The sequence below is a fragment of the Xyrauchen texanus genome, chromosome 11 (genome assembly GCF_025860055.1).
Source record: "Xyrauchen texanus isolate HMW12.3.18 chromosome 11, RBS_HiC_50CHRs, whole genome shotgun sequence".
Taxonomy (NCBI): Eukaryota; Metazoa; Chordata; class Actinopteri; order Cypriniformes; family Catostomidae; genus Xyrauchen; species Xyrauchen texanus.
The window spans coordinates 34448680-34473156 of NC_068286.1; the positions used below are offsets into that span (position 1 = coordinate 34448680).

Below are 24477 nucleotides of genomic sequence, written 5' to 3' on the forward strand. Positions count from 1 at the left end.
CCAGTCACAGGAGGCTGCGAGAGTTCGGAACGCAATGGAATAGTCAGTAACTGACCGCTTACCCTGATGCAAAGACGATAGGACCCGGGATGCCTCCTCCCCAAAAACAGAGCGGTCAAAAACACGTATCATCTCCTCCCTGAAATCCTGATAACAGTTAGTACATTCAGCCCCCGCCTCCCAGATGGTCGTTCCCCACTCTCGAGCCCGTCCAGAAAGGAGAGAAACTACGTAGGCGATACGGGCTCTGCTCTGGGAGTAAGTGGTGGGCTGGAGGGAAAAAACAACGTCACACTGGGTGAGAAAAGCACGGCACTCAGAGGGCTCACCAGTATAGCACGGCGGGTTATTAATCCTGGGTTCTGGAGGCTCTGGGGCCCTGGAGGTGACCGGTGGCTCAGGACGAGGGAGAAGAATCTGCCTCGAGAGTTCGGTGACTTGGGCAGCCAAGCCCTCAATGGCGTGTCGTGCAGCAGACAGCTCTGCCTCGTGCCTGCCCAACATCGCTCCCTGGAGCTCGAGGGCTGATTGGAACGAGGCCGGGGTCGCTGGGTCCATCTTGGTCAGATTCTTCTGTTAAGATGGTAAGTGAGGACCCAAAAGCGATGTAGCAAAAACAGAGTCTTTAATGAAGCTCAGGGAATAATGTCAAACACAAAGTCTTCTCCTTGGGAGGAATACAAACAAACAGCCGCAGAGAGGGCGACAACAAAACTGAAACAAACAGGTGCTTCCTTAGAGTTGGAGTAAGTCCACGGGTAGCTGACAGGGTAAGCGGGAAGCGATAACAGGCTGCGGGTCTCTCCCACGGTCCGACCGAAGTCGAGGGCAGATGTAGCTTACCACTCTCTCGTGGCGTCAGGTAACTGGGCACAAATATAGGAGATGGTTAGCGGTGAACAGTTAGAAGTGACAGCGGATGCCAACAGGACAGGACTCTGGGTAGAGATAAACAGGACTGTAGTTTGCTTCTAGAGAAAGTATCACAAGGAGAGAATCCGACAAAGAATGTAGCGAGAGCGAGGAGAAGAAATAGAGAGTTAATCAGAGGAAAGAGGGAACAGGTGGGTAGAGGATTAACGAGGAACTCAGGGGAGATGAGAAACAGCTGGAAGCGGAGAAAAGGAGAGGGAAAGAAACATATAACGAACAACAGAGGGCGACAGAGTAGAGGGAAAGAACAGAAGTGAGACATAACATGACAAGACAGGACAAGACATGACACACATGGATTGATGTATGCACTTTAATCTCTGTGACTCTTTGATTTTACGTTCCTGCTGTTGTGGTTGGGTCTTGCTGACATCAGTGTGTTTTAGACTGCCTTGGGAAGACAGCATTTAAAGACAAACATAAACAAGCACAGATAGGCAAATGATCAGTACACACACTCATGTATAATACCTAAAGTATTTAAACACTTAAAAGTTGAACTCCAAACATAAAGTTTTAATTAGATCCATAAAGAAACATTTTAATTTCACAAAAAAATAGACTGTTCTAGTTCTAGAAAACCTTCTAATATTGGTGTTTTGAAAAATCTAGAAACCAGTACGCTGATCTTAAGAACCATTAATATTATACAATATGAGGAATATTTTTTAGTGGCTTCAAAGAACCATTAGAGAACCTTTATTTTTTCAAGTACATACTGTGTGAAAGAATCTCATGAATAAATGTGATATTTCACTCCAAATCAAGAGTATTTAATTAAAAAATAACAAGGACTATGAACTTTAAAAACTAAGTAAATAAATTCAAGTATTTTAACAGTTTAGTTTGGTAAATGGCAAAGGTACTACATTTTGTTTGGGATTATTTGAACAATGTTATACTCAGAAAAGTTAAGCATATTAAAATAAATAAAAAAAAATCTTAATAGTGATTTGGAGGGGGTGCTTAATTGTCATGAAAATATTGCATAAACAAAAATATTTTGCTTTGCACTACATATCATTTCCTTTCTTTTATTTATTTATTTATTTATTTTGAGCTGAAATATGATGGATATTTCTTTACTTTTTTTCTTTTGTGAGAAATAATCATAAATATAATATAATCAGCACCCTGCGGTTTTTTCCTTCACTCCACAGGCATTTGATGACTTCATCTTTGCGTTCTTTGCTGTGGAGATGGTGGTTAAAATGGTGGCCTTAGGGGTGTTTGGACCGAAATGTTACCTTGGCGACACCTGGAACTGCCTTGACCTCTTCATTGTCATGGCTGGGTGAGCGACCAATCACAAAACCACTATAGCCATGCTCAGAAGATTTTAAAAGTCAAGATTAGTGTGTGTGATTCCTAGAATTCGATGAGTCATTAAACTCTTAAGTGCTACTCTGTTTTGTGTGTGTGTGTGTGTGTGTGTGTGTGTGTGTGTGGGCATGTTTATGTGGTTTATGAGGACATTTTTTTTAGGTTACAAGCTGGTAATTACAAGGGTATTATGCTATAAATGTGGTTCATGAGGACATTTGTAGTGTCCCCATAATTTAAATAGCTTAAAAAACATATTAAACAATGTTTTATTGAAAATGTAAAAATGCAGAAAGTTTTTGTGAGGGTTAGGTTTAGGGGATAGAATCTATAGTTTGTAAAGTATAAAAATCATTATGTCTATGGAAAGTCCTCATAATGTTAGGTAGACCAACATATGTGTGTGTGTGTGTGTGTGTGTGTGTGTGTGTGTGTGTGTGTGTGTGTGTGTGTGTGTGTGTGTGTGTGTGTTTAATGTCAGTTCCCATTTTAATGTCAGTTCCAGTTCTAATGTCAAGTCGATGTGTCACAGTTAAGCTCATGAATGACAATTATCAGCAGGCAATGATCTCCGTCTTTCTCTTCATTACTGACACAATTAATTCTACTTTTCCCTTGTCCAAGTATTGCAACTGAAGCTAAAGTGCAGATTGATCACTCATTTAACTCATTAAAATAGTAATGTTTTCTAGTGTGAGTAAGGAAGTTACAAGTTAGTCATTATTTCGGACAAAAGCATCACATTTCTAAAGCACTACTCTGCTGAAAATACCAGCATGGCTGGCCACCAGTTGTGTTATGAATGTTTTTTAATGTTGTGTAAAACACTGGCTGATTCAATGAATATTCACAAAATATCCATAATGATTTTGCACTATAAAATTAGCATTGTGAATATTGCAATTATATTCATGCACTTTGATATTTGCCCATTAAGATTCCTAAACAATATGTCATTAGTCTAGTTTTTTGACCCCTCCTTGTTTTGCAACTTCTAAGTATCAAAGCATTAAGACAAGTCTCTTATTTAAAACTCAGGTGCAAAAACTGGAGTTAGAGTTAATATTTGTATCATTTGTTAGTATTAGTATCATTTTTGTGAATAGTCTACACTGTCTGGTTCAATTAATTGATTCAAAACTCTTGATTCAATGATTTAATATGATCACTACAATATGTTTGCACATGGCATTTTTATATATGAAACTATTTTTGTAAAATATGTAAGCAGTTCAATATTGTTGTTTATTACAGTTTTTTATATTAGTGGTCATAAATGAAAATCATTAAATATCATTAAATATTTATTGTTCAAAAACATTACTTGATTATATTTAGCTAATTTATAATGTATTATAGTTCTTGCATTAAACATTTTGAATTTAATGGGCCGCATTAGCAGTTTGGTCAAAATAAATGTTCTTCTGGAAAAAAACATCACCCTTTTTTAGCCATTTCAGAGTAGATATACTAATATCAAGATACTGTATATACTGAACATCATCAAAAGGCTGAACAATATCAAGACACTTTTTTTGCTAAATTGCTCAGCCCTAATTATGTCTTAAATTTTTTTTCAGGATGTTGGAGTATTCTTTAGATGGCCATAATGTTAGTTTCTCAGCCATCAGAATCGTACGGGTTCTCCGTCCTTTACGAGCCATCAACAGAGTTCCTAGTGAGTACTGCTTTCTTTCACTTTGTTCTCCCTCCATCTTTCTTATTTCTCTTTCAGTGTCACACTTTTACAGCCCAGATATTGATTTGAAGCAAGTGATTTGGATGAGTGCTGAAGAAAGATGTGCCTGTTGTATTTAAAGATCCACACACACAAAGACTGTACAAGACACATAATGTATTAACATGGCCACTGACGCTGATTGTTGCAGTTTAGTGTCAACACATATTCTGTCCAACATCTCATACTTGATGGAGCACAAAACACACACAATCAGCCTTTAGAAATGTGCTTGTGTATGTTACAGTCGTGGATTGGGTCCAACAGCAAAAGTTAGGGTCTGTTTTGTTTAATGAAGGGCAAGATGGTAAGCTCTTGAAATGCACGGATGCACTTACCATTTATAGCTCACTCCTTTTTGTGTGTGTGTGTGTGTGTGTGTGTGTGTGTGTGTGTGTGTGTGTGTGTGTGTGTGTGTGTGTGTGTGTGTTGGAGTAAGTGAGAACCTGTGGCTATTAAAGGTGCAGTATGTAAGATTCAGAAACCCTTGTTGACACCTGTAGCCGATAAGTGAACTGAAGCCAGCTACCTTCATGGTTGGATCCCTAAAATCTAACGAAGGTCCCTCCAGGAATCATATGCCCTGCCGATGTTCATTCTAGTTTTCACTCGACCACGATCACGTTCCCACTTAGCCAGATGGGATTCAATAGATACATGTTTTTAATTTATTATTGTTTTTTGGCTTACTCAGAGTTTGTGTAGGATTCGGTGTTGAGCTGAAAGACGGATGTTTGCTGGATTGATGTTGTTGCTGTTGAATAGCGGAAGAGAAGCTATTACTGAGGCAAGGCTCTCTGTAGTGTGCATAAACGTCACATCCTTTGGATTTTCCCGGCAAAAGAGACCTGCTCCCTTCGCATGAAATTCAGTCTACAGGCTTTAATAGGCAACCTAGGAAGTCTGGGAAGGGCTTGTTTTTTTAAGTTGCGTTAGAAGGCATTCACACATTGGGAAAAAAATACATATTGCACCTTTAAGTTTCCAATTCGATAAGTCTCAAATCACGAGCATTAGCCAAAGCATTGCAAATATGTGTAGGTGTATGTGTGTGTATGTACTGTTCTTGGCTGTAGTTTTTTTTATAGTTTTTAATTTACCTTTCTTTGGGTCTTTTGGTGACAATTGTAAAATTGATTCATAATGAGTTACAGTGTCGGCAAATACAGTTTAATTGTTTTTGTTCAAATTACAAAAATTCAAGAAGTTGTCTTCTAGAGGTAGGGTTTAGGTGTTATCTAGGGTTAGCCTATAGTACTTAATGAGCTTTGTATAAAACCAGTAGAAGTCTAAGGTATCCTTGATGACTTTGATTCTTCATTGCATGTATTTTTAAACGTGTTTGTGACATCATGTATCTCTATCTTGTAGGTATGCGTATCCTGGTGACATTGCTATTGGATACTTTACCGATGCTTGGAAACGTTTTGCTGCTTTGTTTCTTTGTGTTCTTTATCTTTGGGATTGTTGGCGTCCAGCTGTGGGCGGGGCTTCTTCGGAATCGATGCTTTTTGGATAACAATTTTAGAATGTAAGTGCAAAACTTGGGCTTTATAATGCAAGTTACTAAATTTATAAATTACCATTTTATTTGCTACATGTATGCAGATAATGATGCTGCAACAATAAATTCTTTGAAACCACATACCTATGTACTTGTTGAGCCAATTTGTAAATAGTAAGCTTCATTTATAGCTTTACAGTTTATAGAAAGAGTTTTGTAGCTTCACGTGATGATTTTTTGGGGGCTTTAAGACCATTGTACAGATTTTAAAGGAACATTCTGAGTATTTGTGGCATAATATTGATTACCACAAAAATGTGTTTTGACTTGCCCTTACTTTTCTTTAAAAAAATAAATACATCTGGGTTGCAGTAAGTGGAGGCACTTACAATGGAAGTGATCGGGGCCAATTTCAGAATGTTAAAATAATCACTTTTTCAAAAGTATAGCCACAAGACATTAACAATATGTGTGTTAACAAGCTTTTAGTGTGATACAATCACTTACAAACCTTTTCTGAGTAAAGTTATAGCCAATTTTACAACTTTGTTGCTATGACAATGGAATGTCAACAAACCCTAAAATCCTAAAATGACTGTAAAAATTGCATTTTTAAACAACTTTTTAGCTCTAATAACACACAAATCATAACATAATAATTAATGTAAGTGCTTTTTATAAAGTTATTAGCTTCATATTTCTGCCTTTAAAAACTGGCCCCATTCACTTTCATTGAAGTGCCTCACTGTAACCTTGATTTTTAAATTTTTTAAAGAAAATTAGTGGCTATTCAAAATGTGTTTTTGTGGTAATCAACAAAATATTTGATATTTTAACTGTAAAGTTGTCTAATTTTTTTTAAGTGGAACTGCTAAATGCTTGGACTTCCTGTTTAATGTTACCAACATTCTTGTATGTTAAGTTTGCTGCATGAAAGAAGTGCAAAGTTCTATCACTTCCTATCCTCCTGTCCTTGCACATATATCAGGCAAAAAATTTGAAAATAAAAATATGGGGGATTTCTGGATTTACATGGTCATGACATAAGTTTGAAGATTGGATAAACTGTAACTTTTCATTTGAAATATTTTATGGGTAACACTTTACAATAGAGTTCAATAGACCATTTCAAGGATGTATACAATAACAAAGGAGTAAGAACGCTATAGCCCTGAAGCATTTCCGGTATTATTATCAGATCCTTTATATAAGGCTCGCAGTTAACAAGTGACTTATCCAGAAGTCTAAACGAGAGAGAAATACAGGTAACACAGAAAACTTCTTATCTTGATTTAGGAATCTCATCTTATCTTACAAAATCATATCTTATGATTAGGAAATCCGAAACTTCTTCATCAACTCTCATGACAGTTATCATGCAACCAACGATGGGCAAATGGCTGCTGTGAATTAAACATTAGATGGAGGAAAATGGAGAAACAAAATCAACACACTTTTAATTTCAAGCCTGCAGAAATAAAAAAATTATAATTGCATTATCATACTTCGTGGTAGTCTGTAATTATTTAATTATATAAGTGTTTTGTCATCAAAGCGCACGCAGCACATCATCTGGATCTTCCAAAAGTCAAAATCAAACTTTTCTTTTCTGCGTTTTGTATCACTAATAAATGTATTGCTATTCTCGGACAGTGCTATAGAAAAGTATCATAGTATTGTAATGTGACTGTAACTATTGGCTTTCAAAAAATAATTCAGTTTTCAGCTAGGATGCCAGTGGGACTTTCCTAAAGTTAGGACACTTATTTAAATGTTTTCTAAAATTAGGATGCTTCTCCGAGTGAGCTGCTCTGACTGTGCAAGAGAAAATTTAAATTAGAGGTTTAATGATATTACCATATTAATCTACTATATATAATTCTGAATACTGTGTGTATAATAATGCTATACTATGTCAAATAAGGGACATTATTTAAATTTAATGCACTTCCATTAAATATGTATTTCTGAAAATAATATTTAGATGTAATGAGACAATTTTATTTATTTACTTTAGAAAAATACAGCTTTAATTTAAAATAGACTGTATGTTCATCAATATAACAAGACAATGAAACATGAACCAATAACAAGACAAGACTAATAAACAAAGGAACCAATGAGAACAAAACACATGAAACATGGCGGGAACAGGATAATCACATGACTAGACAAGGACCAGGAACTAGACTTTTCAAAATAAAAGACACAAAAAAAATGGAACAACAGAATAAACATGACATATTCCCCCTCTAAGGGGTTTCTCAACACATGAACAAAAACAGAATAACAATTACATAAGTCCAGAGTTCTAAATGGAGCTGGGGGGGGTCTTGAGGCTGTGGGGGGCATGAGAGGCTCGAGGGGCGATGTGGCTGAGGACTAAGGTTGAGTCGTAGGGATGGAGGTGGGCCTGGACCGTGGAGCAGAGGTTTGCTTGTGACATGGGATGGAGCAGTTTGGGGTTCGACTGAAACATGGCGTGGAGAAGACTGAAGCTGGGCTGTGACATGGCATAGAGCAATCTGGGGCGTGGCTGTGGAATGGCATGGAGCAGGCTGAGACGTGGCTGTGACATGGCCTAGAGCTGACTCTGGCGTGGCTGTGACATGACCTGGAGCTGACTCTGGCGTAGACAGAGACACTGGAATGACTTCTGTGTTTGGGGGCAAGGACTAAGACTCGGAAACAACCTCCGTGGTCGTGAACACAGTCTGAGACTCAGAGACGAAATCCCATCTCCTCCTCCTCCTCCTTCTCCTCCTCCTCCTCCGTGAGGCCGAAATTGGCGGTGCAGGCTCTGGGACAAGACTGATAACAATATAACAAGACAATGAAACATGAACCAATAACAAGACAAGACTAATAAACAAAGGAACCAATGAGAACAAAACACAGGAAACATAGCAGGAACAGGATAATGACATGACTAGACAAGGACCAGGAACTAGACTTTTCAAAATAAAAGACACGAAAAACAGGAACCAAAAGAATAAACATGACACATATGTCTTTAAATATAATAAAAGTAATAAAAATAATAAATAATAACAAAACTTTCAATCTTAACTTTTCTTGATTCAGACTTAGTTTAAAGAATCTTAAACCGAACCGAACCGTGAGCTCAGTATCATGAATCGAACTGAATCGTAAGATGAGTGAACCGTTACACACCTAATCGTTTCAATTATCATCATTGAAGTTGTTCTATGAAACTAAAAGTATATTAAAATACTTTTTGTGTTCCTTTCTTCTGCGCTAGCAAACTAAACTAATCCAGCTACTCTTGAGAACTCTGATATATTGTTGATTTTTGTGTGACAAATTACTTGTTATGTCCCTCGTTTGTAAGTTGTTTTAGATAAAAGTGTCTGCTAAATGGCTAAATCAGAGGTGTCACACAAACGGCCCGCCAAGGAGTCATCTCCAGCCGGCGGTATGATTTGCTGAAAAAATTAAATGAGTCATGTTTGAAAACAGTCACGTTGATTTAGCCTGTAACTTGGGTAAGATGTATTCATACTATTATTTTATTAGCAACAGCAGAACAGATAAACACTTACAGTAAATTTGTCGCGTTGCTTGTAGTTATGTTATTTTACATGATCAGTGGAATTTCTTTTAATTGCGTGGGACATTCAGCGCTCGCAGAGTCACGCGTAACAACGAGCACCACACATGTCTAAGGGTGACACAAGTGCCATGGCCACACATTCCCACAGTGAAGTTTCTCTCATGGAAATAATGACAACATGGAAAGGTCCAAGGATAAATATTAGATGTAATACTGTAACTGTTGCATTGTTTCGTACCATTTAACTATTATTCATTTTAAGCAGATTTCAGTTTCTTTGTGTTTATGTTCGGTTTTAGATGGTTTATTGAGGCTAAAGCTCCAGCCAAAGAGCGAGTGGTTCTCTCTTTTTCTTGTAAATATTATTGCTTGATTCCATTCATGTTCCATTGATGTAACCTCTGGTTAATGAAATTAGTCAATTCTGTGTTTTTCCTTTTGTTCAGAGTTTAAAATTAGCACCCAACAACCGACAAATGTGGATATTTTATGCGTAATGGTTGGTTATTTCTGTGGTGGGCGCATGCAGAGTGCTCACTGTTTCTGCTGTTTCAGTCATCTGAAAATAGTTTTCAACTGCAAGAACAGTGTTGTCCTTGACAATGCTATAAATGATCTCAGACCATCTCAGGAGGCGCTCTAAGTTTAGTCACTTGATTTTCACGGAGCAGTTTGCGTTTACACGCATTGTGAATGCAACATTGCCTAATTCCAAACATTTGTGGCTGAATACATAACCATACAAACTTAGCTGATGACATGCAGCGACATTAATGAATTGTCATGTGTGTCACATAATTTGTGGACCTACAACTTCTTTTTGCCATCTCATACAAATTATTATCTACACCTGTTGTTATGGGACTACTGTATGTTGGAGCCACAGTCTTTGCACTTTGAGGAAATCAACCTATAAGTGTCTTATTTATAGTTGACTGTGTATATTACGTAAACTGAGATAGGACAAAGTATTTTATCATTGAAAAACTACATACTACAGCTATAATCATTTTCTTGTAAAATTCAAAAAAGAGAGATCCCCTGGAATTTTGATAACCCAATTAAATAGATAAAATCAGCCTCCTCCACGCACTCATCTTGCAAGCCTCCAAAAAATGTCAGTGTGAACCCTGCAAACAAGACAAAAGTTTAAAGGTGAAATAGATTTCATATCTACCAGTACATTCAGAACAAGTGCTCACAAAAAAGATGACCCGCAGGGCAAAATTCACATGCCTCAAGAGAGGGGATTGTTTTTTCTCAAAAGAATACAACACTAGAAATGCAGACAACTTTTATGGTTTGGATCCAGTCCCTCTGAAATACTCACTTGAAATCTTGAAACTGTACTGGCTCATTCTGCACTAACCCCATTTGCGCTCTCTTTAGGTTGTATAATGTCACAGAGTATCTGAGTGAATACTACAGATTAGAAGAATCTGATGACGTCCCCTTTATTTGCTCCACCACTCGGGAGAATGGAATACTGCACTGCTCGAACATCCCACAGCGCAGAGTGGCAGGGGCTTATTGTGAACTCACCGTTGAAAATGTCACAGCTAATTTTTTCAAAGCATCCCCTCATCATGGTTGTGTGAACTGGAACATGTATTACAATAACTGCAAAGCAAGTGAACACAATCCACATAATGGGGCTATCAACTTTGACAACATCGGATATGCATGGATTGCTATATTTCAGGTGTGTTTGAGTGTTGTCAAAAGGATTACTGAGAAAACTGTGTTTTTGCAAACAACATTGTCATTGATATTTTAGTAAGGCAGGTCAAAAATTTTAATTTTAATGCTTAGATTTGTGTTAGAGATGTTTTCCAAGTTGTTCATTAGGATTTTCGCTGAGTACATATTCAGTTTGGCAGGCTGGTGATATTTTGTATCCTTACAAATCATTTTTGGTGCAGAGAGACACTTACTTTCAGAGTTGGAAAATAAAGTGAATGGTTGCCATGGGCTACAGTGAGAGTGAATCCCTTACATCAATAACCAGCTTACCTGTCCTAGAAAATCAAGTTTTATCACGTTCCATTCTAATTCAATCTTCAGGGGCTACAATATTTATCATATTCCAGAGTAATCTGATTGTGAATGAGCAAGGACATTTATCAGGTTCCTGAGTAATTCAATTGACCAGAGCATAACATTTATAATTCCTTAGAGTATCATGACCTAGTTTTGTGCAAGAGATGAACTATACCTTAAGATGACCTTGATTCATAGATGTTTTAGGCAGGGTGGTATCATGCTTCTTATGTGACATTAAAGAGGTAGTTCACAACAAAAAAAATATATTTCTCACACTTATGTTGTTTCAAAGCCATATAACTTTCTTAATTTTCTTGGAAAGCACAAGGATATGTTTAGCAGAATGTTGATGCTGCTCTTTTCCATGCAATAAAAGTGAATGGTGTTCAGGGGCCGTCAGCTCCATAAAAAAATGACAAAAAGCACCATAAAAGTTGTCTGTCTGACTGAAAAAGATGTTATTGACTGAAAATCTTGTCCTCCTTTGTAGATTTCTAATCAGATGTGGTTCTGTTAAACGAGTTGTTGCATGTCAGTGAAATGTTAAGCGACGTTGCATTTATGTTCGTACAAATGCATTTAAGGGAGCATATTTAAATTAATTCTGACAATACAGATCAAGATTTTCAGTGAATTACAATTTCAATTTATGTCTTAAATCACAACAGTATTTTGTGGCTTCAGAAGACTTGGAATATAATGCACAGATCATATGAACTACTTTTATGTTGCATCTTTTGTCATTTTGGTGCTTGAGTGTCCATTAAATGGAAAAGAGTCGCCAGTATGCTTTCCCTTTTGTGTTCAACAGAATAAAGAATGTCATTCCGATTTGGAATGACATGTGGGTGAGTAAATGGTGACAGAATAAAAATGTTTGCATGAACTATTCCTTTAAGTCCTTTGTTTATTGCCACTACATAAAAGTTACACGAATGGTGGTATCAAGCTAGGTAATGTCCTGTTCCTGTTTTCTCTTCAGGTTATCACCTTGGAAGGATGGGTGGATATCATGTACTATGTTATGGATGCACATTCCTTTTACAACTTCATCTATTTCATCTTTCTTATCATTGTAAGTGCATATTAATGAATTATCTGATTATCTTCCTCTCATTTAGCCTCTTATTGTATTACTGGTTCTTTACTTGCACTAGTTGCATGGATATATTATTTTCCATCAATCAGGGATGACAGTGTTCTTAAAGGCAAGCCATGTAAATCAAAGTTTTACTGATAAAAAGTCTGAAGAAAGATCATTGGCATTGAGTGCATATAAATAATTTGTTGATCTGTTGATGAAGCACATATTGACTAGTGTCATGAAAGTTTTTCTTTCTTGTAAATATGGGTATTTTGGATTTGCCCCCTCACAATCCTTTAAAAGGGTCATGTCATGCATGAGAAAATAAATCTTTCTTGATCTTTTGATATATGAGTTCATTGCACTATAAAAACTTATTTTCCGGTCTCAATTTATTAAAACTAAGCTGCAATACAACTTTCTGATTCAGACATATCATATCATTCTAAAACATCTCAATGTAAGAAATTAGTGAGATTTATTGTGCTGAAGATAATTTTTAATGTATTACCTTGCAATAACCAAGCAGAATGTGACCAAAAGATTTGAAAAAGTTTTCAGCAACAAGAAATGTATTAGTCTGTTATTACTGAACTCGAAAATGTAATTTAACAATCTTTATGTAAAGTGATGTGGAGCTGATTTTTTTGACCAATAAAATTATACTGTGAGTGGGGCTGTCCAGCAACACGATCAACAAAATATCCTGACGCTTGTTGCGATAATGGCTAGTTTGGACACGGTGTAAAGCAGGCTTTCAAAAGTGCCTGTTATTAAAGGATTATGGCAAATAAAACTATATCGAACTTGACATCCACAGTTTGTGAGTAAATGTACTGCAAAGCGCTGTTTCTGTTTTTACACACAAATAATGAGTGAATTAATCATAGAAGTCTTAAAAGCACAGCAGCAAATGTTAAGGAATGCCTGTTTAAAGGAATAGTTTGCCCAAAAACACAAATTTTCTCATCATTTATTCACCATCATGCCATCCCAGATGTTCATAGCTTTCTAATGCAGAACACGAATGAAGATTTATAGAAGAGTATAACAGCTCTGTAGCAGTGATGTTTTGTCCGTGAACGAATCTGTCTTTTTAACGAATCTTTTAAGTGGACGAATCAAACTCATTCACCTACATACACTGACTCGTATTTCTCATTCACTGAAGTCTTTCCCTTTCTAAGCCAATGAGCTCTGGTTTGAAGCGTGAGACTGCTTTGGTGGTTTTTCATGCCTGTAAAGACTGACTGTATCATGAGTCAATAGCATTCGAGTGTGGTCTGTGAGGCAGCATATACATAGGTTTAACCTGCTGAAGGAAAACAGCCCTTCACTGAACCAGTCGTGTCGGTCGTTTGACTGCATCTTGTTCATGAATTAACGTCCTGGTTACTTCTGTAACCTCCGTTGCCTGATTGACATTGTGTCAATGAAGTGATACTAGGGGTCACTCTTGGGAGCCCGAGAAACCTCTGATCTTTGATAAAAGGCCAATGGGAATTGGCGAGTGGTATTTGCATGCCACTCCACCAAACATATGGGTATAAAGGAGCTGCCATGCATACCACTCATTCGGGTTTTGTGCTGAGGAGAGAGAGTAAGGTCCTGGCCATTTCAGTGGGTAGTGCAGCGTTGTGGCAGGAGGGAACGGAGGTTACGGAAGTAACCAGGACGTTCCCTATCTGTCATTCACTCAACGTTGTGTCGATGAAGTGACACTAGGGGTCCCTTACAAAAACGCCACAACTAGCTGAACTGTGTTACATGAACCAGCAGTGTGAGATGGGCAGATTAATGTGTACCCCGTAGCCAGCGCACCAGGCCGACATGTAACCTCCCCAACACTGCTATGAACGTCGAACGGCCCTTCGGGGACAAGTGGACTGCCCAAAAAATCGGGTCAGGTTAGCCCAGTCGTGCCCTTTCCCTCTTTTTTCTTTTTCTTCCCAAAAAGAGTGAAAATTTGTCAATCGACTGGGACCACCAGTGACCACATCGGGGGGTTGTCACTCTCAAGGGGAAGACACCACGGAGACCACACCCAGCCCAGGCTTGGTGTACTTGCAAGAGAGCCATGGCATGCTGGGCGGAGGCGGCTTGTCCAGCGGCACTGTAGACCTTGGCTGTCAGGGACGACGTAAACCTACAGGCCCTGGGCGGGAGCTTCGAGTGCCTGTGCCAAGTAGTGGTGCTCTGCGGGCATAGGTGCACCGTGAGTGCCTTATCCACTGGGGTCATTGCCGAGCTACCCCTGGTCGGCCCAACATCGAAGGGTAGTGAGAGCGGGGGAGCTGAAAGATCGGGACCGGGCAGTGAAAGGTGCCTTCCGCGACCTTGTCAGCTCCTCATGCATCTCCAGGAAGAAAGGAACTGGTGCGGGGCGTCGCTGTGAGGGTTCCACTGTAGCCTGACACTTGTGGCTGCCCAGGAAAGCATGTACGTCATCTCCGCGTCAGCCTGTGACTGGGCGACCACACCCAGAGGGGGAAGCCCAGCAGAGGCTTCCGCGTCTGATTGGACAAGCCCGCTCTCCGACGCTGTGCTTGAAAGCTCATCACCTTCGTGGGGACCGAATAAGAGGTCAAACTCACCCTGAGACGAGCCAACGCACTCATCCAGAAGCCTAACCAGATCAAACGAGCATCCTGGGGAATGGGAGGTCAGTGGGAATTTACCCAGCGGAGGTGGTCCCATTGAGGTCCCTAAATCGCCCTCAGTGCTGGCAGCACTGGCGCGCTTGGGTGGCGTGCTTTTATTACGTGACTGCAACGTTGCCATGGTCATGTCCTCGCAATGAGGACATGACGCATCCACGTAGAATGTCTCCACGTGGGCAGCGCCCAGGCACGAAAGACAGCGATCGTGGCCATCTGAAGGCAAGAGATAACGACAGCACCCAGGAATAACACACAAAACGGAAGGGCATCCTTAAAAAATGACGCATCTTTAAAAAGACGTTTCGTTGTGTGCTGCACTTTTAGAATATACTCTTTGGGATCTGGAAAATACACTTTTAGAATATACTTTAGTTTGTTGTTTTGCCGAAGCGCCCTGCGGTGATCTCTGCAGTGCACTAGTGCAGAGAGGGAGAAAGCTGCTGTAATACAGCTTAAGGATCCAGCAGAGGTGAATGGAAGTTGTGGGAAATTCAGCTGTGTGAACATCGGCTCCGAAGAGAAAATCTGAATTAGCGGTATGAATGCCAGCTCCTTTACACCCGTATGTTCGGGGGAGTGGCATTGCAAATACCACTCACCAATTCTCATTGGCCTTTTATTAAAGATCAGAGGTGTCTCGGGCTCCCAAGTGTGACCCCTAGTGTCACTTCATCGACACAATGTTGAGTGAGTGACAGATAGGGTACTGAATGTACTGGTAAACTCATTCACGAACTAAATGAATCACACACTCAGTCATCTCGTATTTGAATGAGGATCTGCTGAACGAGAGGAGCCATGTCATTCATTTAGTTCCTGTCTAGACCAGTAGGTGGCGATATGCATGAAGAATTTGAATCACCAAAAAACAAAAGAAAAATGTGGAAGTGAAAGTGGAGATTTATAGAAAAAAGGTCTCAAATATCGATCTGTTTCTCATCCACACCCTGAAAATATGGATTTAATCATTGGAGTCATATGGATTGCTTTTATGTTGACTTTATGTGCTTTTTGGAGCTTCAAAGTTCTGGCTACAAAACATTTGCATTGTATGGTCCTACAGAGCTGAGATATTCTTCTAAAATTCTTAATTTGTGTTCTGCAGAAGAAATAAAGTCACACATCTGGGATGAGTAAATGATGAGAGAACTTTCATTTAATGAAAAGTGAACTATCCTATTAACTATTCCTTTAATTCTATAATCAGAGTGAGAGGATAGAATAAAAAATCTAATTTTGAACTTATCTAACATAAAAAGTGGATGTCATGGAAAAACTAAATTATGGTATGACCACTGAAATGTTTCTTGAGCTATTGATTTTAATATCTCCCATACTCATATTTTGATTTCTACACAGGTAGGCTCCTTCTTCATGATCAACCTGTGCCTGGTTGTCATAGCAACGCAGTTCTCTGAGACCAAACAACGTGAGAACCAGCTGATGCAGGAGCAGCGGGCACGTTTTCGCAGTAACGAGTCCATCCAGGCCGAACCAGGATCCTGCTATGAAGAAATGCTGAAATATCTTGTTCATGTCTGCCGTAAACTTTGCCGTTATGCCGTTCGCATCTACAGCGAATTGTGTCCCCTGAGACAAAGGGGTGGGGCCAATTTCAGCAATCCCTCCCTGGCTGGAGGTGGGACTAATGGATATTGGATTGACAATGGGACGATGTCCCAATGCTTTATGCCACATTATCATCCTACCCATCATCCTCACCATTACATCAGTAATGGCTTTGAAATGAAAACCCTTCATCTCGATAGAGAAACTCAGAATTCTAAAAAGAACCCATCACTCCCACTTGCACTACATAATTTAAAGGGTTTAAGGCGCAGTATGAACTATCCCACCATTTTACCCTCCAAACTGTACAAAAAGTCGCACTCTCATCTACATACTACAGGAGGGGTCAAGACACCAGCCTTTCATCATGGGCCCTATAGCAGGAAGATCTCAGTTGTCAGTGGATTTCATGATACTTACAAGTTGCAACATGGTAAGATCGCAAATATGCAAATCATACAAATGGTACAATGGCTGCCAAAAGTATATGGACACTTGAGCCAGACTTAAAAATGTATATAATTTGGTTGCACTAGATGCACAATCTCAAAGGTGTGGCATATGCAAATAAAATATGCTAATTATGCTTTTCAGAACTTTTTTGCAATTAATTCTAAATACTGGTAACTGGTGTTAAGATAATTTTTAGAATAACCACAGGTGTAGTTCATCGCATTAACTATGGACATGTTCCACTAAATTTGACAACTAGCAAGTGCCCAAATATTTTTGAATTTATTATGTATCTATTGTATTATAATTTAAAACCCAACAAACTTGAAATGTTTTGTCTAAAAGTATGCTTGTGCTATTATGTTTGAAAGAAATGCCACTTGGTTTGATATTTTGTTATCTAATGCAATTACATTCTTAAGTGTGGCTTAAGTATCCAAATGCTATTTAGGGCCACTATACATAGAACATAGCAAATGCATAAAAATATTGCAATATATATGCACAAACTGAAGTGTTTTTACCCTACTGCCATACTGTATTTAAAATACTTTGGCTTTGTGGATTAAGAATAAATTCTGTCTTTGGGGTTCTGACTTAATAACATAGATAATGCAAAAAAAAAAATTGCATACTTGACATGCCCTAATAATTCCAAATTGAATTGAGAGAACTGTCTGCACAAACACACACTCTGTCTAGTCATTATTGTCTTGTGCCTTTGACTTTTGCCTGGAATTTCCTGTTGAAGTGAAGTTCACTTGCATTGCAGTTTTCAGTATTTTCTCAATATATGTTCATAACTATAGCTGCTGCTACATATTTGTGTTTAATTGCATCGTTATCCTCCTTTTACCCACATTCCTGTTCAATTGCATTTAAAGCTACAGATTCATATATGGTCAGGTTGCCCTCCTTCAGGTTTGGACAAACACATTTTAACATTTTATTTTGGTGTAGTGTGTTTGAATGAGGGTTACCCTAGTCAAATATAGAGTAATGTGTACAAAATTACTATTACAATTTATTTTGTAATTTGGAACCAATCCTAAAGGCTCATTATGGGAAATGTCTTATAGGATACAAACATAACACAAAATTGAAGAGGAAATCAATTTGTTTGGATTCAAACTAGAAATATTGTTCACACTTTATTTTGACTAGGGTTAGTGTATTTAACTAGCATGTCATCAATTTTAAATTATCCACTTATATTGCTAACGATAAATATAGTTATTTTCATGTGGGAGATCATTATAGAACACAGCAGATGGGACTCAACAGGCAAGTAGAGAAAGACTGTGCCCTGGTTGCATGAGAGAGACAGTATCGATCACTATTATAAAATCACAGAGATGGCTTGATAATAAGAAGTGCCTACAGTGTCATAAACCATAATCAGGACATTAACCAATCCCTAGCTTGTGCAATTTGACAATATTGTATGTAATAGGAGAGCATGCAATAGCAGGGCATATTGTTGCACTGTATAATTTTTGCAATGTGAACCAATCAGATAGATGAATGCTTTTTCTATTTATTTGGCTTTTTTGATAAAACAAGTCATGAAGCTGCAAAATGTAAAAGTTAAAATTTCTAAATATCAACTGAAATTGTAAGTTATAAATTGTATAGACTACACCTTTCATTTAAAATCTACCATTATTATTTGCCCCTTGTCTCGAGGAACTCCAGTTTGGATTTATTTTGTTCACCTGTTTACCCAAGATCTGTTAAAATGCTAATACTGAAATGTTAGTTTTAGGGGATAAAATTCACAAATATTATTCTAATTCAAGACCGTTTGGAACTCTTGTTTGAAACCAACATATGTGTCTAATTGGACTTTTGTTACTAAGATTTAACCCCTGTGATAACTTACCCATGTGACAGTTAGCTGTGGTCTTCATTTATGTGTAATGTTTAATATCTTTGTCCTTCTTTCCAGGTGTGTATCCAGGCACATGCTCAAGCGTGTGTCTGGACAGCAAGGCAGGGCATGTATCCTCTGAACTGTCTTCCTGCCCTGTTTGTGCCCAGGAAAGTGATTGTGTTAAATGTGACTCCAATGGTGAATCGGACCCAGAGAAACAGGGGCTGGATTACAGTCCAGAACAGAGCAAAAGGAACCAGGACATAGAAAAAAAAGCATCTGAGAATGAGAATTGTGTGTGTATGTGTCTTCATTACGTCAGAACTGTGCTGAGACGGACTGTGGACAGCAAATACTTCAACAGAGGAATAATGATCGCAATCCTTATCAATACACTCAGCATGGGAGTGGAGTACCATGAACAGGTGAAAGCATACATAATACACTCACTTAAATACAAACCTTACAATATAATGGGGGTAAGGACCACGGAGAGATCCCATGAGGGTGTAAGGGGGTCCACCTATTTGTCCAATGGCGGCTTTCAACAGTGTGGATGAAGGTCTCCTGCGTGTTCTGTCTTATCGTACGCGTTCAGTTTAAATTATTTAATTCCAATTGCATAACTATATTATTCATTTTAAGATCCTCGTTTATTTTATCTGACTCCAATTATAAAAGTTTCTAAGGATATATTCATATTCTAATCTTAGTTATTATTATTAAATTTGATTTAACATTGAATCATCGTATTTAACTCTATTTTATATTGTGCTCGTTCATTCGGATTCCTGTCTCTTAGAGAGTCTCGAGCCGGCCGTGAACGCGGATCTCACGGTCACAAATATGACAGTTTTGGTCATTAAAACAGAAATTGACTAAATACTAATTAGATGGCTGCTTCTGCTTGCCCTTTTATCTACAAGTACTTTGTTTAGTCCCCTTAGATAGTAAACACTTAATTAGAGTAACATTTCTACCCAGAGGTCATGACCACTACATTTACAAAGATAGACCAACAATACCCAAGTTAAAGTAGATTTATATGATCAAGCCATAGTTTCCTATGTACACTTAACTAGAAAATATTACAATAACCAGAGGTTTAGACTTAACCCTATTTAGGCTTGGTCGACACTAAACAGAATTTCCCTATCGAGCCTGTACACACTAAGTACACTAGAAATAATGCCTATTAGTTAGTGGGAGCTCTAAAGTCTCAATTGGTGTGCCCCATGCTCCACTCAACCGGCTTTAGTCCGCTGCTAACCTGGTCGAAGATTTGCGGAAACAAGGACTTAACGTAATCTACTAAAGACAATAGTTTCAGAGTAAATCAGAATAAACTCAAATGTAACAATTTATTGAACATGTAACATAATAAATTAATCAATTCCAATTAGACAGTGATAAGTCAAATTTAGACATTTGATCAAAATCTAAGAAATTCAAATTGCCATTACCTGATATAAACTACACACAGTAAACTGTGTGGGATCGTCTGACTACAGAGAACCCTGAGCAATGTGTCACATTTCCTTAAATACCCAAACCATGAACAATGGAATTTTGGGAGTGATTAGGTTTGGAAGTCCTGGGGACATACATCATTAACATACAGGCAGGGATGGGGACAGACCTCCAGAATTATAAAGCATTTGGCAAAGACCTTATAATTTTGTTGTCATTAAGTTTTACAAACCTGGGAATGAGAGCACTATACCAGACGCACTGAGACATTTTAAATGATACCAAACATGTTCCACTAGTTAGATTATTTGTATACATCACATATTATATTTTGTTGCATGTAGATAAGGAGGAGTAGAGGGGGGGTGGCAGATGTTTGTGCCTAAATTGGCCTGAGGTTAGATAGAGGTCAGATGTGAGATTTGTGTTTTATTGTCCTTGCTCAGTAGGATGTGTTGACTCAGGCGAAGATGTTCTTCTGTGTGAGAGTTTTTATGACTTGGTTCTCGCAGAGTTCTTTGACTTTTATGACCTCTTGATGTCAGCGTTACAAGGGGAACAGGCATGGCCTGTGAGGGTTGAACCTCCAGGCGCATCTTAAAAACCTGATAATCAGGTCGTGCTTTCCTAGGGACTTACCATCCACTGCATCATGGTGGGCCGTTATAGCGGAAACATATACCTTTAAGGTGGATGGGGACAGCCGCCCCTCCAGCTTTCTCTGTAGGAATGAGAGCACTGATTCGACTGTGCACCTCTGCGGGTCTTCAGATAGGGAAGAACACCAATTTGCAAACAGGCGCCACTTTAGGGTGTAAAGCTGCATGGTGGAGGGAGCTCTGGCTTGGTTGATGGTGTCTACGACAGCTGGTGGAAGACCACTCAGATCTTCTGCATCCTGTCCAGGGGCCAGATATGGAGGTTTCAGAGGTCTAGGCACGGATGCCAGAGAGTGCCCTGTCCATGAGAAAGAAGGTCTTTCCTCAGAGAGATTTGCCAGGGAGGTGCTGTCGCAAGGAGCATAAGATCCGAAGAACCAAGTCCAGGTGGGCCAGTAAGGGACTTGTTCCCCGTCCTCCCTGCCCTTGCACAGCACCTGTGCAAGTAGGCTCACAGGGGAAAATGCGTACTTGCTTAGCCCCCGGGGCCAGCTGTGTGCCAATGCATCTGTCCTGAGGGGACTTGCCTCTGACCTGAGGGAGTACCAGAGCAGTGACCACGTATAGTGTACCTGTGGTGACCACGATGCACCTGGACACCTGCTGCAGGGGGACTCCTGTCCACAGGAAACAGAGGTCTGTCCAGGGGTTGAATAACTGATGGCAGATGGGGATGAAGTTCACACGATACGTGCCACGGCACCATGCCCATCTCTTGACTCTAGTTTGAAGCCAGTGCTTGCGTGGTCTTATATGCATCAACCTTCAATCCCTGGCTGAGGATGCCATATGCCCCAGGAGCCTCTGGAACTCTTTTAGAGGGACCGCATTGCCATTTTTGAATGACGAGAGGCAATTCAGCACTGACTGCGCGTACTCGTTTGTGACCTGAAGCCCTAGACGGCGAGGTGCCTGAGCACCTGGTCCCTGTGGGCGCATAGTGCCTCTCTAGAGTGAGCTAAGATCAGCCAGTTGTCGAGGTATTTGAGTATGCGGATGACCACTTCCCTTAGCGGGGCAAGGGTGGCCTCTGCGACCTTCGTAAAGACGTGAGGGGACAGGGACAGGCCGAAGGAGAAGACTTTGTACTGGTACAAATCGAGACGTGAAAGTACGCGTCCTGCAGGTCTACCACTGCGAACAAATCTTGATGCCGGACACATGTTAGAATGTGTTTTTGTGTGAGAATGTTGAATGGGAGTTTGTGCAGAGCCGATTGAGAACTTGCAGGTCCAAGATTGGCCTCAATCCACCTCCTTTTTTGGATATGATGAAGTACGGGCTGTAGAAACCGATCTCCGTCTCGGCTGGAGGGACAGACTCTATTGCATCCGTTTGCAAAAGGGTAGCTATTTCCGTGCGCATGGTGCTGGCTTTTTGGCGTGCACCAATGTGGGGCAGATGCCGCCGAAACGGGGCGGACACCTGGTGAATTGAATCGCGTAGACGAGTCGGATGGTCCTGGCCAGTCAGCGTGACAAGTTTGAAAGTGTAATCCACGCGTCCAAGCTCTGCGCGAGGGGCACTAAAGGGACGATAGTTTTTGACATACTGGGGCTTCGCAGCATTAATAACTTAAATAATGTTACTTAAATTACACTGATTTGAATTGCACAGTTAGTTTTGTACTCACGTGGTTGTATAAAAAGTTACACCGGACAGACCTGGCAAGGATACATTCATAAAAATAAAAGTTCCAATAGTAAAGCAAAAGAGGTTTTACAGCCTGATAGGTGTATTTACATGAATTTTGTGTAATTACATGAAAAGAGGAATATTTTATCCTCGCTTTCTCTTTCTTTCCTTTAGCCGGATGAGTTGACAGATGTGCTCGAGATCAGTAATATTGTCTTCACTAGTTTGTTTGCATTGGAGATGCTCCTCAAGCTTTCAGCCTGTGGTCTGTTCGACTACATCAGCAACCCATACAACATATTTGACGGTATCATTGTTATCATTAGGTATGTGCTGTTCTCTTCCATTCTGTTTAATGCATTTGATGTTTTTAAATGATTAATTTTATTTTAATCAACATTAAGCTGAAGTACTTCACATTTTCAGTGTTAAAATACTTAATTCTATCCCAGTTTAATATGCAGAGACATCTACAAGTCATTCAGAGGTTCATTTTCTCAAAAACTGTAAACTCTTTGTCTCTGTGGCACTATAAAATTCCTGTGTTTGTTTAGAGTGACCTGCTTAGACCCGCCCCAACAATGATCCTCAACCAATGGTGTGAGTTGGGGGCGGGACCATCTGTCAGTTCAAACAACAGCAGACAAGGGGCGTATTCAGAAATCCGTTTTGAAAATGTTCCTGCGCTCTTCAGCTTTAATTCAAGGTGTTCTTTGAATCTTCTGTCTGGTGGTCTGTACAGTGTATGGGAGATCGTTGGACAAGCGGACGGAGGGTTTTCGGTTTTACGGACGTTCCGTCTGCTGAGGGTTCTGAAGCTGGTACGGTTCCTCCCTGCTCTGCGCAGGCAGCTGGTGGTGTTAATGAAGACTATGGACAATGTGGCCACCTTCTGCATGCTGCTGATGCTCTTCATCTTCATCTTCAGGTCTGTCCTGTGATAGTTACCCCCTTTAAAGCTTAAAGCATCCATAAGTGTCATAAAGTTGTCAATGCAATCTGTGTGTCATTTTTAAAAAAAAAATCTGGATACATAATCATTATTTACTCTCACAGGTTTAATACAAGTTAAGCTCAGTCTGACAACATTTGTGGCATAATGTTCATTTTCTGTAAAATCCCCCAAAAATTTCAAAATCTGGGTTACCTTGAGGCACTTACAATAGAAGTGAATGGAGCCAATCTGTAAACGTGGAAAGACTCACTGTTTCAAAAGTATAGCCATAAGACATTAAACAAAATGTGTGTTAGCATGATTTTTAGTGTGATAAATTTGCATTCTAACCTTTTCTGGAGACTGGAAAAATTATGTTTTAAGCAACTACAGTTTTAAGAGAAGAATTAATGTACAGTAAGTGATTTTATACATTTCTAGGCTTCACTATTTTGCCTTTAAACCCTCCAAAAAATTGGCTCCATTCACTTCCATTGTAAGTGAGGTACTGTAACCAATTTTTCTTTTTTTTTAAAGAAAAAGAGCGGCGAATTGAAATTAATTTTATTGTAATCAACATTATGCTGGAAATGCTATCGATTGAGTTTATTTTGTAATAAACCCGGAATATTCCTTCAATAAATCAAACATTTCAACACGTCAATAACATCAAACCTCATTGGCCTAGTTTCCATCCACCTCACATGCTAATTTGTTATCAACAAAGTGAAAATGCATAAAAAATGTTTGGGAAATTTGCTGTCTTCTGCCTGTTTCCATTCAAATGGCCTTTTATTGATAAAAAGGGTGTGCGTGATGACATCATGCCTAAAAAAACCCACTTTGTTGCATAAGTTTTGATTTATTGCAAAAGAAATCTTACAATTTATTGAAATTAGTCTGCTTACTGTCATTTTAATTTCACAAATAAAAGAGATCAGAAGATGAGGAAATGCAATCAAAAGGGAACATTTGTCCTTCTGATAGGACTGTAACATTGGTCCTGATGTTGTGCCTATCGTAAG

General features: G+C 39.2%; 1 protein-coding gene across 1 annotated transcript in view; it reads left to right on the forward strand.

Moving 5' to 3' along the window:
* The window catches only part of LOC127651351 (voltage-dependent T-type calcium channel subunit alpha-1H-like), an 88190-nt gene that overhangs the window by 4489 nt on the left and 59224 nt on the right, over nt 1-24477 (forward strand). Inside the window, exons 2-10 of the mRNA XM_052137126.1 lie at nt 2094-2227; nt 3837-3934; nt 5366-5525; nt 10462-10774; nt 12098-12190; nt 16219-16861; nt 18830-19179; nt 22693-22844; nt 23261-23446. Coding sequence (XP_051993086.1) covers nt 2094-2227; nt 3837-3934; nt 5366-5525; nt 10462-10774; nt 12098-12190; nt 16219-16861; nt 18830-19179; nt 22693-22844; nt 23261-23446 — 2129 coding nt within the window. The remainder of the gene's footprint in view (nt 1-2093; nt 2228-3836; nt 3935-5365; nt 5526-10461; nt 10775-12097; nt 12191-16218; nt 16862-18829; nt 19180-22692; nt 22845-23260; nt 23447-24477) is intronic.